The following is a 16,155-nucleotide window of genomic DNA, read 5'->3' as shown; positions in this document are numbered from 1 at the left end:
TCTTCTAGAGGCCGCTGGTATTTATCTGTCTCTTATACACATCTAGATGTGTATAAGAGACAGCTATATAGTGATATCAGCAACTCTATATTCTCTACTATATGACGCATAGATTAAAATGAAACAAGAACAAATAAAGCCGGCAAAATAGTTATTTAATTTTTCACTGTTATCATCAATTTGCTACTATCATTTACTTATAATTATGCTACAATTTTTAACATCAATTGCCATTTACTGCTTTTCCAGCCATGCTTAAATTTATCTTCGTATTAAGATATTAATCGTGCCTGATAGCATTATGACTATTTGACTCATGAATTCATAAAAATGCAACTTGCGTTTGCAATAATAGAGTTTCTAAGTCCTATCGAAGAAATAATAATGTTGCCCATGGCAGTTTAACTTCAAACTATTCTTTCTATTTGCTTGCGTGCAGCGTCACAGACTATATCCAAACCTAACTAAGCGACCTTTCAAACTTAGTTTAGTTGTTTACGGTGGGGAAAATAAGTATTTATTCAGTCACCAATTGTGCAAGTTCTTCCACTTAAAAAATGAGTGAGGCCTGCAACTGACATCATAATTGATGAGACATCTCAACTATGAGATACGAAATGTGGAAAAATTTTTTAGAAAATCATTTTATCGGACTTTTAAAGAATTTACTTGCAAATAATGGCGGGAAAGAAGTATTTGGTCACCTACAAACATGCAAGATTTCTGACTCTCACAGACCTGTAACTTTTTTTTTCAAGAGACTTAGCTTGCCCCCGCTCCTTACCTGTATTAATGAAACCTGTTTGAAGTCGTTAAAAGCATAAAAGACGCCTGCCCACAACCTCAAACAGTCACCACGAAACTCCATTATGGTGAAGACGAAACAGCTGTCGGAGGACACCAGTTACCGAATTGTAGGCCTGCATCAAGCTGGAAATACTGAATCTGAAATACCCAAATAAAAATTAAGAGTGGAGCACCTATGTTTTTATGGTGGCTATAGGCGGACGCCAATAGGTGGAGCAGCTTTGATTTATACAGTGAATTAAGGGTGGCGTGCACCACCTTTACCATACCTATAACCTGCCTATGGCCCCCCTAAACGTAATTTTACTAAATGTTTTTTTATGTTTAAACGTTTTTTTATGTTTAAACTTTTCTTATGTTTAAACGTTTTGTTATGTTTAAATGTTTTCTCTACTGTTTTTTTTATTTAGCTGCATTTATAGCTGATATTGTATAAGAAATATTCCTACATAGCCTGCATCTTTCATATATTAGCGAGTCAAGGAGGCTGGGAGACAATCATTGCTATTTACGTTGTTTCTTATGGGAACGAACGTTTCCCATAAGAACGTATCGGGAACGAACGTTCCCGATAAAGAACGTTTCCATTTTATCGGGAACCAACGTTTCAATTAACGTCAACCTTCCGGGAATGGATTATTGTTGTTAACCAAGGTTCTACTGTATTGATATTTACGTTTAATTTAATTTTAATTCTTTTACCGCTTATAAATCACCTTACTGGCGTCCAGAGTACAGATCATTTTGGCGACAGCTTCTACAAAATAGAAGGGAATGAGGCATCATATTAGATGGTACCGTAATTCCTATTGTATGAAGACGCTTCATTTCTTGAACAATAATATCCTAATAAAAGGACGGCAGATACCGTCTATAGGTACAAGAAGTGGTGACGAAGTTGTATATAGAAATAAATAAATATTACTTAGCTTTGCATAGTGAACATTCCGAAGTCCTGGTGACAGACGCCTCGAGATGCCATTTTGCAAAATGATGTAACACTTCCTTTTAACGAAACGAAAATCTAATTAATTACCCAGTAGAACTAGACGCCGTATGAAAATCTCGGAACCAGAAAATATTTTTATCATCATTTTCCATCCTTGAATGATGTTTCACTGAATTCACTTTATCGTGATGAATCTTTAGGCTTGAAATGATGATCGTTCTACAATCTTATACAACTGATAATTTGAATTTGATCAAATAAAAGTCTGAAACTTGTTCAGCATCAGCAGGTAAAATTAATAGATTTTAAATAGGGTAATTAAATTACTCAAGGCCGTCGGAATCGTGCAATCGACCGCTCCGGTAAGAGGAATAACTCTGGTAACATTGTGAACATCTTGCCACACGTACCTCTGTTATCTAGGCTGCAGCTGCTGATAAGGTTAACTGATATGAATGCAGGAATAACCTTGGTTAAAAAAATTCAGGTATATTGTTTTAATTTTTATTGTATTATTTATTAGGATTTTTATTTTGAATATCAGAAACTATATAGTGATATCAGCAACTCTATATTCTCTACTATATGACGCATAGATTAAAATGAAACAAGAACAAATAAAGCCGGCAAAATAGTTATTTAATATTCCACTGTTATCATCAATTCGCTACTATCATTTACTTATAGTTGTGGTGCAATTTGTAACCTCAATTGGTGTTTACTGCTCATCCAGTCATGATTTAATTTACCCTCGCGTTATGATGTTAATCGTACCTGATAGCATTCTGAATATTTGCCTCGCACAATCATAAGAACTCAACTTGCGTTTGTATTTACAATAACAGAGTTCCTAAAACCAATCGAAGAAATAATAATGTTACCCATGGCAGTTTAACATTGAACTCTTCTTTTTCTAATTGGTATCTAAAGAACTCTATTTTACTCTGGGGCTTGCGTGCAGCGTCAGAGACTATATCCGAGCCTAACTGATTGACTTTTGGAAACTTAGTTTAGTCGTTTACATAACAGTATTTATCTCATGGAATCTAATTTAATCATTATTTGTTCTGTTGGTTTATATCTTCGGGATGGTAGAATATGCTCGGCTGTCTTCCAAAATTCAGCGAAAATAATGGTGAACCTCGAGCCTGCCTTTTTGTGAAGGCCATCGCTCGGTCTTAAAAAATCAGGCAATTGTCGATGGATGCCGCGGCATCAAAATGATCGTCATCTGTTTAGTTCAAAAGTAGGTTGGTTGGAATAAATTATTGATGATAATTTTCCCACTGTGTGTAAAGTGATTTGAATGTCTAAAATGTTAATAAATTCGCAAATTAAAAAGAGAGGATTGCGAAATCTAATTAATGATGTCGTGTCTTGCAGGTTTTAAATCGCTCGTGTTGCTAAGATTGAATTATATAGTGATATCAGCAACTCTATATTCTCTACTATATGACGCATAGATTAAAATGAAACAAGAACAAATAAAGCCGGCAAAATAGTTATTTAATATTCCACTGTTATCATCAATTCGCTACTATCATTTACTTATAGTTGTGGTGCAATTTGTAACCTCAATTGGTGTTTACTGCTCATCCAGTCATGATTTAATTTACCCTCGCGTTATGATGTTAATCGTACCTGATAGCATTCTGAATATTTGCCTCGCACAATCATAAGAACTCAACTTGCGTTTGTATTTACAATAACAGAGTTCCTAAAACCAATCGAAGAAATAATAATGTTACCCATGGCAGTTTAACATTGAACTCTTCTTTTTCTAATTGGTATCTAAAGAACTCTATTTTACTCTGGGGCTTGCGTGCAGCGTCAGAGACTATATCCGAGCCTAACTGATTGACTTTTGGAAACTTAGTTTAGTCGTTTACATAACAGTATTTATCTCATGGAATCTAATTTAATCATTATTTGTTCTGTTGGTTTATATCTTCGGGATGGTAGAATATGCTCGGCTGTCTTCCAAAATTCAGCGAAAATAATGGTGAACCTCGAGCCTGCCTTTTTGTGAAGGCCATCGCTCGGTCTTAAAAAATCAGGCAATTGTCGATGGATGCCGCGGCATCAAAATGATCGTCATCTGTTTAGTTCAAAAGTAGGTTGGTTGGAATAAATTATTGATGATAATTTTCCCACTGTGTGTAAAGTGATTTGAATGTCTAAAATGTTAATAAATTCGCAAATTAAAAAGAGAGGATTGCGAAATCTAATTAATGATGTCGTGTCTTGCAGGTTTTAAATCGCTAGTGTTGCTAAGATTGAATTCCAGTGATAGGCGGGCCTTAGTATTTAGTACTTTACAATCATGCATGTAGTTTTTAATGCTTCGTCCTCAGCTAACGTTTTGGTTTCAAATACTGATCGATGTCGAGCTTATCAAACTTGTGTCAAAAATTGAAAAAGATTGCCGAAATTGTAAATATTTTTTATAAACATGGATGAACTATCAGGCTCCGCGACTCTCAAACATCATAAGTGAACTATCATGCTCCACGACTCTCAAACATCATAACTGATCCCGTTTCAAGTTGACAATCTTTGAACAAACACTGCTGGAGAGCCAGGCTCAGCTTTAAGACCTTCTATCAAACACTGAACAAACACTTTGAACCATGAACGTTAAATCGGAAAACGCAATTTTTGCAACGACTTAGCATATCATTACGAAATTAATAGGGCCACTGCGGAGGAAACTGAGTGAATCCCATTTAATCCCGATATTCGGTGAATTATCTTGGCGGTAATTACCGGAAACCCCAAATTCTGCAGCTGATGAACTGGCGACTCTATTGCGATTCTTACAGCTACTGTGCTGTTAGGAAGTTGATTGATTCCTCGATTAAGATAAAATTCGTTGTTGAATTTCAAAATTGAATGCCGGAAAACCTATTCTGAAACCCGGCCCACAATCGACACTAATTCAACCCACAATACTACTGGGCAGTTTGGAAGTGAACTGATTCATCAAGTTAGTATTCTGCGACAAATAAAGGAATTTACAATCGGAAAACCTAGTTTTTAAAAATTGAATGTACACCGATAAAAATCATGCCGCCACTCTGCAGCAGCGAACTGAATAAATTCAACGAGTAGGGTGATATTCGTTTTTGAATCGTAGAAGTTACTATCGCAAAAGGCAATTTTTAAACAGCTGAACTGAGGAAGTTTTATATATCAAAATATATATCATCAATAAAATTAACTGAATGTATAATGCAAATACCGCCCAAGTGAATATCTTGAAATTCACTGCCTTGGCTGTGCTAATAATTTTTCCCCAGTTTGACGTGAATACGACTTAAATTAGAGAGGATACTGGATGAAAGTCTTATTCATAAGCTGCTGGTCTGACGATCATGAATTTATTGCAGCATTTGTGCCGTTATGAACTGAATAAATATTTGAATAATTTGAAAATTTAGCTGAAATTACGACAGTCATTTATTAGTAAACCAATTAAGAAACGATCTAATTTACAGTCATGATATAAATGCAGCATCGAGTTACTACACTGTAAGTCACCAGAGTTTATTCCTGTGAAAACTTATTTTCATAACAATTTACGGTTGTTAATCGTGATCTAATTAACAATATTCAACGAGAGTTTCATCTCCGTACTAAGGCGAGGGATTTGCTTTGTTTTTCAACAAGGTCGCTCGCCAAAACATGGTCCTTGGCAGAGAGTTGACCTCAGTGGCACGGAGTTGTCGTGAGGGAAGGTTGTGTGGTGTCATGACGCCTGGCGAATACTGACACTTTCAGTGATTTTCATTAAAAATATTTTCAGGTTTACATTGAATAAATACAAAGGCACTCATGCTGAATATCTAACTTATGAATAATTTATTGACTCTTTTAGTGAAATCTATAGAATATGTTTCCGATTTTCCGTTAAAAATACCTATTAATTTTTTACACCAAGTTTACATTATTTGGCCCTAATTTCGCTATTCGGGCCCTTAAATTCTTACCAAAAATCTAACGCATACTCAGCCTAGAATTCAGTACATTATTGTACAACGCAAGCTTATTTGTCACATTTTCCTTCAATATTTCCTTAATTAATTAAATCATGTTGTAAATAACAGATTAAATGGGAAAATTGGAATTATTGAAGCCATCTCACGTCACGTAGAGGGGCGCTGTCTCACGTCATGTAGAGGGGCGCCGTCTCACGTCATGTAGAGGGGCGCTGTCTCACGTCATGTAGAGGGGCGCTGTCTCACGTCATGTAGAGGGACGTCGTCTCACTGACATTGTATGTGGACTCCTGAAGACAAGCGACAACAGATTCTACTCAAAACAAACTCTTGCTTCTGAATACATAACTTCTTATGAGCATATTTTCGTTACATAACTATGCGATCTCCAAGAACTGTTCATATGGATGTGTAAAGTTTACAGTAGTTAAATATTTCTTCCCTGTTGCAAGAAATAGAATTTCGTTACTGTATTCATTCATCATTAATGTATTAATGACACAGATAAAATTTACCGAAAAATGTAGCATAAGCGTTCACTGCTACACGTTAGCTGCCAAAGTCCAACGCTATATTACAATTGTCATTACAATTTATCACAATTGATTTTAACGCTACGAGCTGGATGCCAATCAAATCTAATCAGACTTTGTAACGTATTGAATGGTATCTATATAGAAGTTATTAAATAAACTTTATATAATATGAGATGATTACAAATTAATTTAAACGTTCTTAGGGTCAGATTAAAGTAAATAAACAATTTTTTCTACATTTCGCACAGGCTTCAGGAAATTAATGAACACTTTAAGCTCATAAATTTGATCCAAGTGATGGCTTAGCGTTCATTTCGGTTCAATTATGTCATCAAACTTTTAAGAGGCCCTAAACTTGAGTGAAGATAATAATTACAATAAAGATAATAATAAGAATGACGATAAAGTGTATGGAATTGTATCATTGTGGGCCATGCTATGGACAGGAGTGGATGTCAAATAAGCGCGTGGCGTTTAAATACATCACATGGATGAAACGCATGACAGTTCGTACGTGAACACACATACAGCACGGCTTAGAAGCGTATCATTTAGTTATTTTAGTATATTATCTTCGGCACTGAAGAATAGGCCTGGATAGGTCTATTCTTCAAAAAATAAACATCGCTCGCTTCATTTAAACATCGCTCGCTTCAAGGTACTCATCGGATTCTCAAAAACACGAATATTACTACAACGTAAAACTATGGCAACATCAGAGTTTTCCTTTTAAAAGTGAGCACTTAAAGAAAATTATTTTTATGGATGGTAGATAATTCAAGAGTGGGAACACAATAGTGTAGTCACCGCTGCGCCAACGGCTATTGGGAATTTTCGTTGTTCAATTACAGTATGTTATTTAGTTATCTTAAATTGAATTTAATTCATTTCAATTATTTTCAATCATGTTATGTTTCTTTATATGTTATGTTATATGTTATTGCTATATTTCAATGGTGCGTATAATATTGTTCAATTTTAGCCATTATTCTCATTCAAAAATACTCTCTATTACTGCTCGAATAACAGGCATAGTTCATATTGACCTATTATGCATGTTATAAAACATTAATTCAGCGATTCTGCGATCGAAATTACGGAAATTGTTTTTACAAAAGACATCTCATTTATTCAACGGACATTAGATTGATGGTTCTAATCTCCAATTTTAATTTTAATTATTCTAACGTGCTATCCCCAACTTCTATATTGATGTTGAAGTAATTTACATATATAGTTTCAAACTTTTTTTTATAACATTTTTCACCATAATATTCCTTCTCAAAATTGTTACAGTCACGGAATTTTAATGTTAATTTCAACTGTCTTTTTGCAGGCGTGTGTGTCAGAAGTTGCAAGAGTGTGCCAATTTACAGATCACTTTATTTGTCAAATCCAATTGGAGCCAAAAATTATTGTGAATTAAATAATTATTTTTATTGAACTTTATTTGATTCATTGAATATATTTTTTTAAATATTAATACTTCTATATGAATTACAGATGCTTTGACTTGACGGGCTAAACGACATAGGAAATTTCAGTGAAAAGTGTATAAAAAAAATGACGTGAAAATTCTGAAAATGCTCGAACGCTCCAAGTTTGAAAGATAGCAACAAAGAGGAGAAGAAATCATAAGAAATTTTTCGATGAGTTAATATTTGTTGGATTTGCAATGATTGCAACAGATGACTCCTTCGTTCGAAAATCTTTATTTCGAACAATTATTTGGAAAAGCTGGAAATCAAACATTCAACACAATTAATAGAGAAATAGGCAATTACAACAAACGTAAGGAGTCTAAGTCACTAATAATAAAATGCATGCTCTGTGTTTCTGTTTACCAACGAACTACTCGGAGTTTGCTGTGAACACGGTAGTTGCCGACCTAGACCGTGTGTGCCACATAGGGTATGTGAATTTCTTTCCCGTGTTACTGGCCATGAACGTGGTTTCCAACACAGTTAACGCAGTTGTGCTTATCAGGGTGCAACTAAAACATTCTCCTACGCCATCAAGACTCTACCTCTTCTGGCTTGCCGTCACGCATTGCCTAACCTGCATTCCGGTCTTGGTCGGGGCTTCTGTGAGGAACAGAACGAATCTTCCCCGGGGTTGGGCCTTCTATTTTGCCCATATTGAAGTCCCTTTGTATAATTCCCTTAATTGTACCTGTGTTTTTATCATTGTAGGGTTGTCTCTGGACCGATACATGGCGATGATCGACCTCCACAAGTACTCTTCTCTGAAGGAATTCAGGAACGTGCCAAGAAGGATAATTTTCGCGTATGTGTGTCCCTTAATAATCTATACACCTATGTGCTTCGTGCACGAGCCTGAACTTAACGAAAGCGGAATCGACTGGAGAATTTCCGACGATGACAGTCCTCTTTTCTCGAACAAATGGTTTAAAACCTGGGCCGTAATTTCCCAGTTTCTGCACAGACTCATACCGGCCTGCCTCCTCACCCTCATCAACGTAAGGTTGCTGCTCGCCCTCAAGAAAGTTAGCGAGAAGCGCAGCCAAATGCACAAGCGAAGCATAAGCCGTTCTCGGCGCGACGGTCAACTTGTACATATTTTATTCGCCCTCACAATTATCTTTATTATCACAAGTGTGCCTTCGGGAGTATTGTATATAATTTACGTGGTGACTGACAAAGCTTGTGAAATAAACCCCAGTGGGGAGATCGTGCGTATTGTTGGCAACTGCCTCGAGATGGCTGGGTACTCATGCGACTTTTTCCTTTATTTCCTCATCAACAGAGAGTATAGAATGGAACTGCGTTTAATTTACAAGGCCATCACGAAGCCATTCTCTGCAGGATCAGCGCACATCAACACGGGCAACCTCGAGTCCAACACGGGCACTAACGAGCATTAGTCTATTCTTAAAAAAACGTATTACAGGTGTGAAATCCATGAATTCTATAGTTACTCGCACAGAAATAAATAAACAAATGATATTTTTCTATGTTTCGTTAATAGACACATATAGTAGAAGTGTCTTCCAAGCAGCCTTACGGTGTTGATATCAGAAAACATTCGAATGCACAACTAATTAATACCTATCGCCAGATTTGAAACGCATTGTTCCAAAATGAAGTTTAATGGCAAATATCCATCCGCAGTTTAGATGAAAGAATCCTAAATTGGTATGATTCTAAAATGAATAAATAATTTTTAACTTCTTATTCAGGTAAATCCAGTTGTGAATTCAATACTTTTTTGACTGATATGTTACTCTTGTTGTTAGCAAAATTTATTCTTTGATGATTTTTCTAAAACAAAATTCTTCAAAAATATACTTACTCGAAAAAAACTATCCCAGTATGTCACAATTCTGGTTGAATTTCAATGAATAATTAGATCGATGAATTAGGAGTGGTGAATAAAAGGTTTGCTAAATATTAATTAAGTTATCAAGTTTTTTGTTTTAATGCTAGTAATATGTACTCAATGTGATTTAAATAATTGTTACATGTAATGAAAAGGGGAATATTGTAGAATAATATTGAATTATGTTCATTTTGTATTAATCCTAAGAGGCATGTGTGAACTATAAGGTCGATTCTGCATTTTCGGTCGTCTATAGCTCATGTCATGAAATTTTCGGTCGTCTATAGCGCATGGCATGAAATTTTCGGTCGTCTATAGCGCATGTCCCGAAATTTTCGTTCGTCTATATCGCATGTCCCGAAATTTTCGTTCGTCTATAGTGACTGTCCAGAAATTTTCGGTCCTCTATTTCGTATGTCCTGTAAATTTCGGTCGTCTATATCGCATGTCATGCAATTAAGAAAACCCTAAAATTATACAACGTGAATGAGTTGACCAATTGAATTCGACGATTTTATCATGTACACAAATATGCACTTTGGTTTCCTTCTATAAAATAAATTGAACTTTGAAGTTGGTTTTATAAATGAGCACCAAATTTTTGTGGGTTTGTTTTCAAACTGCTTATACGCCAGCTAATAAATAATGCATCAGTAAACAAATTTTAAGAAGAACCAAGAACGAGCCTCGTACAAATTAAACATTAGCTCATCAGTGTAAAAACAGATTCGATCTAATTGAAAAACTGATTCCTGTGGATCAATAACCTGATTTATTAAATTATCACTTAATTCGTTTATGGAAAATATCAGATTCTTCAACACATTAGATCTATTCTCAAATCATGATTGAGTTTTAGCTCAAAAATAATCTCATTTATTTTTATCAATACAATTCAGAACAGTTTAATATAGGAATGAGTTGTTCTAGACATCGACAAAAGGATGTTTGCTTATTTCTTAATAAATTATATATAATATAGGTAAATATATTCATGTAATGAAATTCATGCTTTTACGGTAATTAAATTTGAATTCTACTCGCCGTATAGGAAAATCTCAAGAGTAGCGATCAACTACAATGTAAGTTGGTACAGTACTGTAGTTGGTACAGTACTATAAGATTACTGTACCTTACAAAAAGTACTAATAAAAAGTGCGGATATCAGTTGGGCGAGTATTTTGACTGTTTATCTTATTTCCTTTCGTTGGTTTCTGTTAAAGAAGATATTATACAGACAAAATTTGTACAACTTTTCCGTTTCGTGTAAACGCTCTAGAAATGAAGGCATGCTTTAAGCGCATGCTTCTGATAAGCCATGTTGGTACACCGGCTGCTTCTGATTTCGTGAACATATTCTTCAGTTCGGCGTTCACATTCATCCTTAATATTTTTGGAATTCATTTTGATAATTGGAATGTTAGATGGACCTGGTTTCTGAGTTCCATGAACTTCATTGGGAAAACAAATCGTATACAAATTTGATTAATTAACCAGTAAGTAAAAATGAAACGCATGAAAAGTATCACGAAGCATTCTATTCAAAATGAAGATTGAAAAGTCCGTATTTGTCACAAATCAGAAAGTGAAAATTTTCATTAGCTGTGCACGTTATTCCATCATAATTACGAGTCCGTTGAACATATTGAATTCTTAAGAAACATAGCTACATCTCCTGCGCGAATTGATAAGAAGTAACATATATTCCTTTCCCCTCTCCATTCCTAAAATAACGATGTATTAATGCTGAATAATGTTTAATTCTCTCATGTACTAAAATTTATTCGATTTTCTTTACTCAAAGATGCTTGAAGTCGGAATATTGTTAATCGGACATTATTTGTATATGTATTATTTTTTCTATTATTTCCACGGTTATCAGGTTTGTTAATTAAAGTATTCTCTGATGGTATTCGTCTTGCAATTATCCTTTATTATCCTCTTTTAAAATCTTACGGTATTAAAAGTCAACTTACCTGACCAGCGATAAAGAAAAGCTTAGGATATAGTAAAGCGAGGGAGTATTTATGACGGGTAATTCAAAAGATTTCATAATTTTTATCGTATTTGTGACCTAACCTGCATCGAGTTAGTATAGTTTGATGAAATTAGTCTAAAAAAAGGTTAAAATAAAATAGGCACCTTTCGTTAGAATCGCAACGAGAAAACGAGCGTGATTGCGTCAAATAAATTCAATTATTTATTTATGATTTATGATCTTTGGGTCGATAGATGAAACTTGATGAGGTATTCCTGTCCGTGAAAACTTTCACAAGAAGATGTGTAACTTTCTTTCCGAGCCTCTCTTGTGGTTCGGAAAAAATAAATTTTCTTTGACGAAAAATTGAACCCGGCACGAAAAATTCATTCATGGACTCTCGCTTCAGATTCCTTGATTTGATTAGAAAACGAAAGATAGGAAGTAACCATTATAAACAGATTGAATAATGTGGAAACTGAAGGCAGGATTTTATCAGAAAACGATTGTGACATTTTTACTCTCTAATTTATGAACAAAATAGCATTCTTGGCTCCATTAAAAATTTCATTTAAAAATTGAATGGAATTTTGAATAATTAGCGTCTGTATTTTAGCGGAATTGAAAATATATTTTTCTGTATAAATATAACTTATTGAAACATGAATAATACAAATAAAAGAAGTCAAAGGATTTTCATATGACTTTCAAGTCATTGGACTTACTTTAATAAAGCCCCCTTAAAATTATATGAGATTTTAAAATTTTTCATTCAAAATTTTTTTGAAGCCACATTATTAGATTTTATAGAAGGCTGTCTCGCAATGAACCTCATTTTGTCAATCTGTTAAGTACGATTATTGGAGTGAAGTGCGTTTTTAAGTAACGGAAAAAATCCTGCGTTCTTTAATTATTAGAATTAAACTCGTATTTATTCAATCCATATCGAGAAGTTTTTCTAATATTCGAAATAAAAATAATTTCGTTAGATACCAAACGTTTATTCCATATATGACTGTTTTTTATCAATCAGAATGAAGTATTGAAGAAGTAAAATGAGCGCTGTCCTGCCAAACACTTTCGAAGGCGCGGGCCGTCGTTTGGCTAATCAGAGTAGGTATCGCTGCCAAGCGTCATGCCATACACGAATGGTCACACATTGTCTGTAACACAGCCTCATGCCCTGCACGAATGGTCACACATTGTCTGTAACACAGCCTCATGCCCTGCACGAATGGTCAGACATTGTAACACAGCGGCATGTCACACATTGTCTGTAACACAGCGTCATGCCATACACGAATGGTCACACATTGTCTGTAACACAGCGTCATGCCCTGCACGAATGATCACACATTGCAACACAGCGTCATGCCCTGCACGAATGATCACACGTTGTAACACAGCGTCATGCCCTGCACGAATGGTCACACATTGTCTGTAAGACAGTCTCATGCCATACACGAATGGTTACACATTGTCTGTAACACAGAGTTATGCCCTGCACGCATGGTCACACATTGTCTGTAAAACAGCCTCATGCCCTGCACGAATTGTCACACATTGTCTGTGACACAGCACCATGCCATACACGAATGATCACAGGTTCTCTAAAAAAATAGCGTCGTGACCTGAGCGAAAAGGCATTATCCATTATCCCAAAACCGACGCGTTACAATTATGATGGGCTTGGCATTGATGAAAACGGCTTCGATTTTATTCTCCCTACCGCAGATATTTACTTCTTATATTGAGTCCTATTGAGATTCTTCAATAATTTGCCATGGCATATTTGACCCCGTCGGAAAGTACAGGAAGAACTATAATAAAAAACAAATATAACTCAGTACTCACTTCAGTGAGTGACAGAGAGCGCATTTTCTCGTCGACGAAAACATGAGGTCACGGACGGACGGACAGACGGACGGACAGACAGACAGACAGACGGACATGGCGAGCACAATAGTGCATTTTTCCATAAATGAGAAAATGCGCTAAAAAAGAATTATAGTTAAAAAATTAAACCAAACTTATCATTAGACGCATCGAGACTTGATTTTGCACTTCTTAGAAGAATATTTTGACACTTGAAAAATTTTGCGAACGTAAAAATGGATCAAGATTGCAAAAGACTGGTGCTCATACAGTATACTTCTTATTAGTAGAGCCATTGTGGTGAATAATATTGGTAAAAGTAATTACTTCTAAATTGTAACGACTAAAAAACACCTGCGTGACAAATCGCTCGTCGAGAGAAATAAGTTTTTAAATATTATTATTAACTGTTCAAAATCAGTAAACTTCAACTCCTTGAATAAGACTGAACCGTTTAACATAATGTATCAACGAAAGGTCGTCATTATGCGCGACATTGTTGAACTTTTCGGCAACTTCAAGACTTGATCCAGGAAGTTATTTCTATTTAATTACACCGTCAAATTGTGCAAAAAATTGGTAGATAATTGCATAACGAAGAGGTTAATGGTGAAAGGGTGATTATTTTATAACAATTAGGGTAATAATTAAACAACGAAGAGGGAATTGATTGAAAAACGAAGAAGGTGATGATTAAACAACGAAGAGAGTATTTGTTAAACTACGAATTAAGTAAGTAATGATTAAAACCGAAGAAGGTAGTAACTGAAAGGTGGTAATTATTGAATAACGAAGGTGATAATGCTTATAAAACGAACAAGTTAATGGTTAAATAACGAAAAAGATAATGATTGAACAACGAAAAAGATAATGATTGAACAACGAATAAGGTAATTATTAAACAGCGAAGAAGGTAATTATTAAACAACGAAGAAGGTAATTATTAAACAACGAAGAGGGTAATTATTAAACTACGAAGATGGTAATTATTAAACAACGAAGAAGGTAATTATTAAACTACGAAGAGGGTAATTATCAAACAACGAAGAGGGTAATTACAACGAAGATGGTAATTATTAAACAACGAAGAAGGTAATTATTAAACAACGAAGAGGGTAATTATTAAACTACGAAGATGGTAATTATTAAACAGCGAAGAGGGTAATTATTAAACTACGAAGAGGGTAATTATCAAACAACGAAGAGGGTAATTATTAAACTACGAAGAGGGTAATTATTAAACAACGAAGAAGGTAATTATTAAACAACGAAAAGGTAATTATTGAACAACGAAAAGGTAATTATTAAACAACGAAGAGGGTAATTATTAAACAACGAAGAGGTAATTATTGAACAACGAAGAGGGTAATTATTAAACAACGAAGAGGTAATTATTGAACAACGAAGAGGTAATTATTGAACAACGAAGAGGGTAATTATTAAACAACGAAGAGGTAATTATTGAACAACGAAGAGGGTAATTATTAAACAACGAAAAGGTAATTATTGAACAACGAAAAGGTAATTATTAAACAACGAAGAGGTAATTATTGAACAACGAAGAGGGTAATTATTAAACAACGAAGAGGTAATTATTGAACAACGAAAAGGTAATTATTAAACAACGAAGAGGGTAATTATTGAACAACGAAAAGGTAATTATTGAACAACGAAGAGGGTAATTATTGAACAACGAAGAGGGTAATTATTAAACAACGAAAGAGGTAATTATTAAACAACGAAGAGGGTAATTATTAAACAACGAAGGTAATAATGATTGAAAAACGAAGAAGGTAATGATCAAACACAGAAGAGAGCAGAGCATGTTTGTCAGCTACTCTTGCTCGAGAAAGCTACATACTTCGGTTGCTGTAGCGGCACCGTAGCTTGTATACAAGACCACCGCCCTCAGGTTAAACTTATCCGACGCCAGGCAACCTGGCGGCCGACGTCTGCTGTACGTTACTTGTACGTTACTTGTACGTTACTTGTACGTTACTTGTACGTTACTTGTACGTCTCCAGTTCCTTATTTGCACCTCACTTGTACGTTCCATCTACGTAAATTGTGCACTCCATTTATGTTTCAATCTCACGCGGTGAACATGAAAGCAAGCCATGCACTTTTCGTGGCAAAATAAGGAACGAGCAAATTTTATGTTTGTTTGAAAATAAGCTCGCCGTGAGAATATGAATACGAAACAACACTCGTGATGAAAGAACAGTCAAATACATAAACTGATGCGAGTGACAGAGAGCGCATTTTCTCGTCGACGAAAACTTGGGCACGGACAGACGGACAGACAGACGGACGGACATGACGAGTAAAACAGCGCTTTTTTCCATATATAACAAAATGCGCTAAAAACAGTCAAATGCATAAACTACACGTACGAAGTAGTGCATACTCGTACAGTTTCTATACGTTTTGATTCAAAGAAAACAAAACCAAAACACCGCATACTAGAACGACACATGTTGATCTAAACAGATAAGGTTTGATAAGAAAAGATGACCCCATCCAAATTTGCGCAAATAATCATGAAAACGACGGAGTATAATAAATATCCATCAATCATGGAAAATAAATAAATTCTACCGTTTACTATCCAGCTTCCTTCAATTATCCAGTTATTATTCAATTATCAATATTATTCAATTATCCAGTTATTAT

The 16,155-nt window shown here is 35.0% G+C and overlaps 1 protein-coding gene across 1 annotated transcript; it reads left to right on the top strand.

Moving 5' to 3' along the window:
* Positions 1-7,794: 7,794 nt before the first annotated feature.
* LOC108677877 (probable G-protein coupled receptor AH9.1) lies at positions 7,795-9,409 on the top strand. Its single transcript, XM_018166179.2, has one exon. The coding sequence runs from the start codon at positions 8,110-8,112 to the stop codon at positions 9,172-9,174; it is 1,065 nt and encodes a 354-aa protein (XP_018021668.1). The 5' UTR covers positions 7,795-8,109; the 3' UTR covers positions 9,175-9,409.
* Positions 9,410-16,155: the final 6,746 nt, after the last annotated feature.

Source organism: Hyalella azteca, unplaced genomic scaffold (assembly GCF_000764305.2).
Source record: "Hyalella azteca isolate HAZT.00-mixed unplaced genomic scaffold, Hazt_2.0.2 contig679, whole genome shotgun sequence".
Lineage (NCBI taxonomy): Eukaryota > Metazoa > Arthropoda > Malacostraca > Amphipoda > Hyalellidae > Hyalella > Hyalella azteca.
Note: the sequence above shows the minus strand (reverse complement) of the source record. Positions and strands in the feature narration are given on the sequence as shown.

What these genes read in the sequence shown, in the direction of transcription:
- LOC108677877 (XM_018166179.2), top strand. Translation starts at nt 8,110, where the DNA reads ATGCATGCTCTGTGTTTCTGTTTACCAACGAACTACTCGGAGTTTGCT.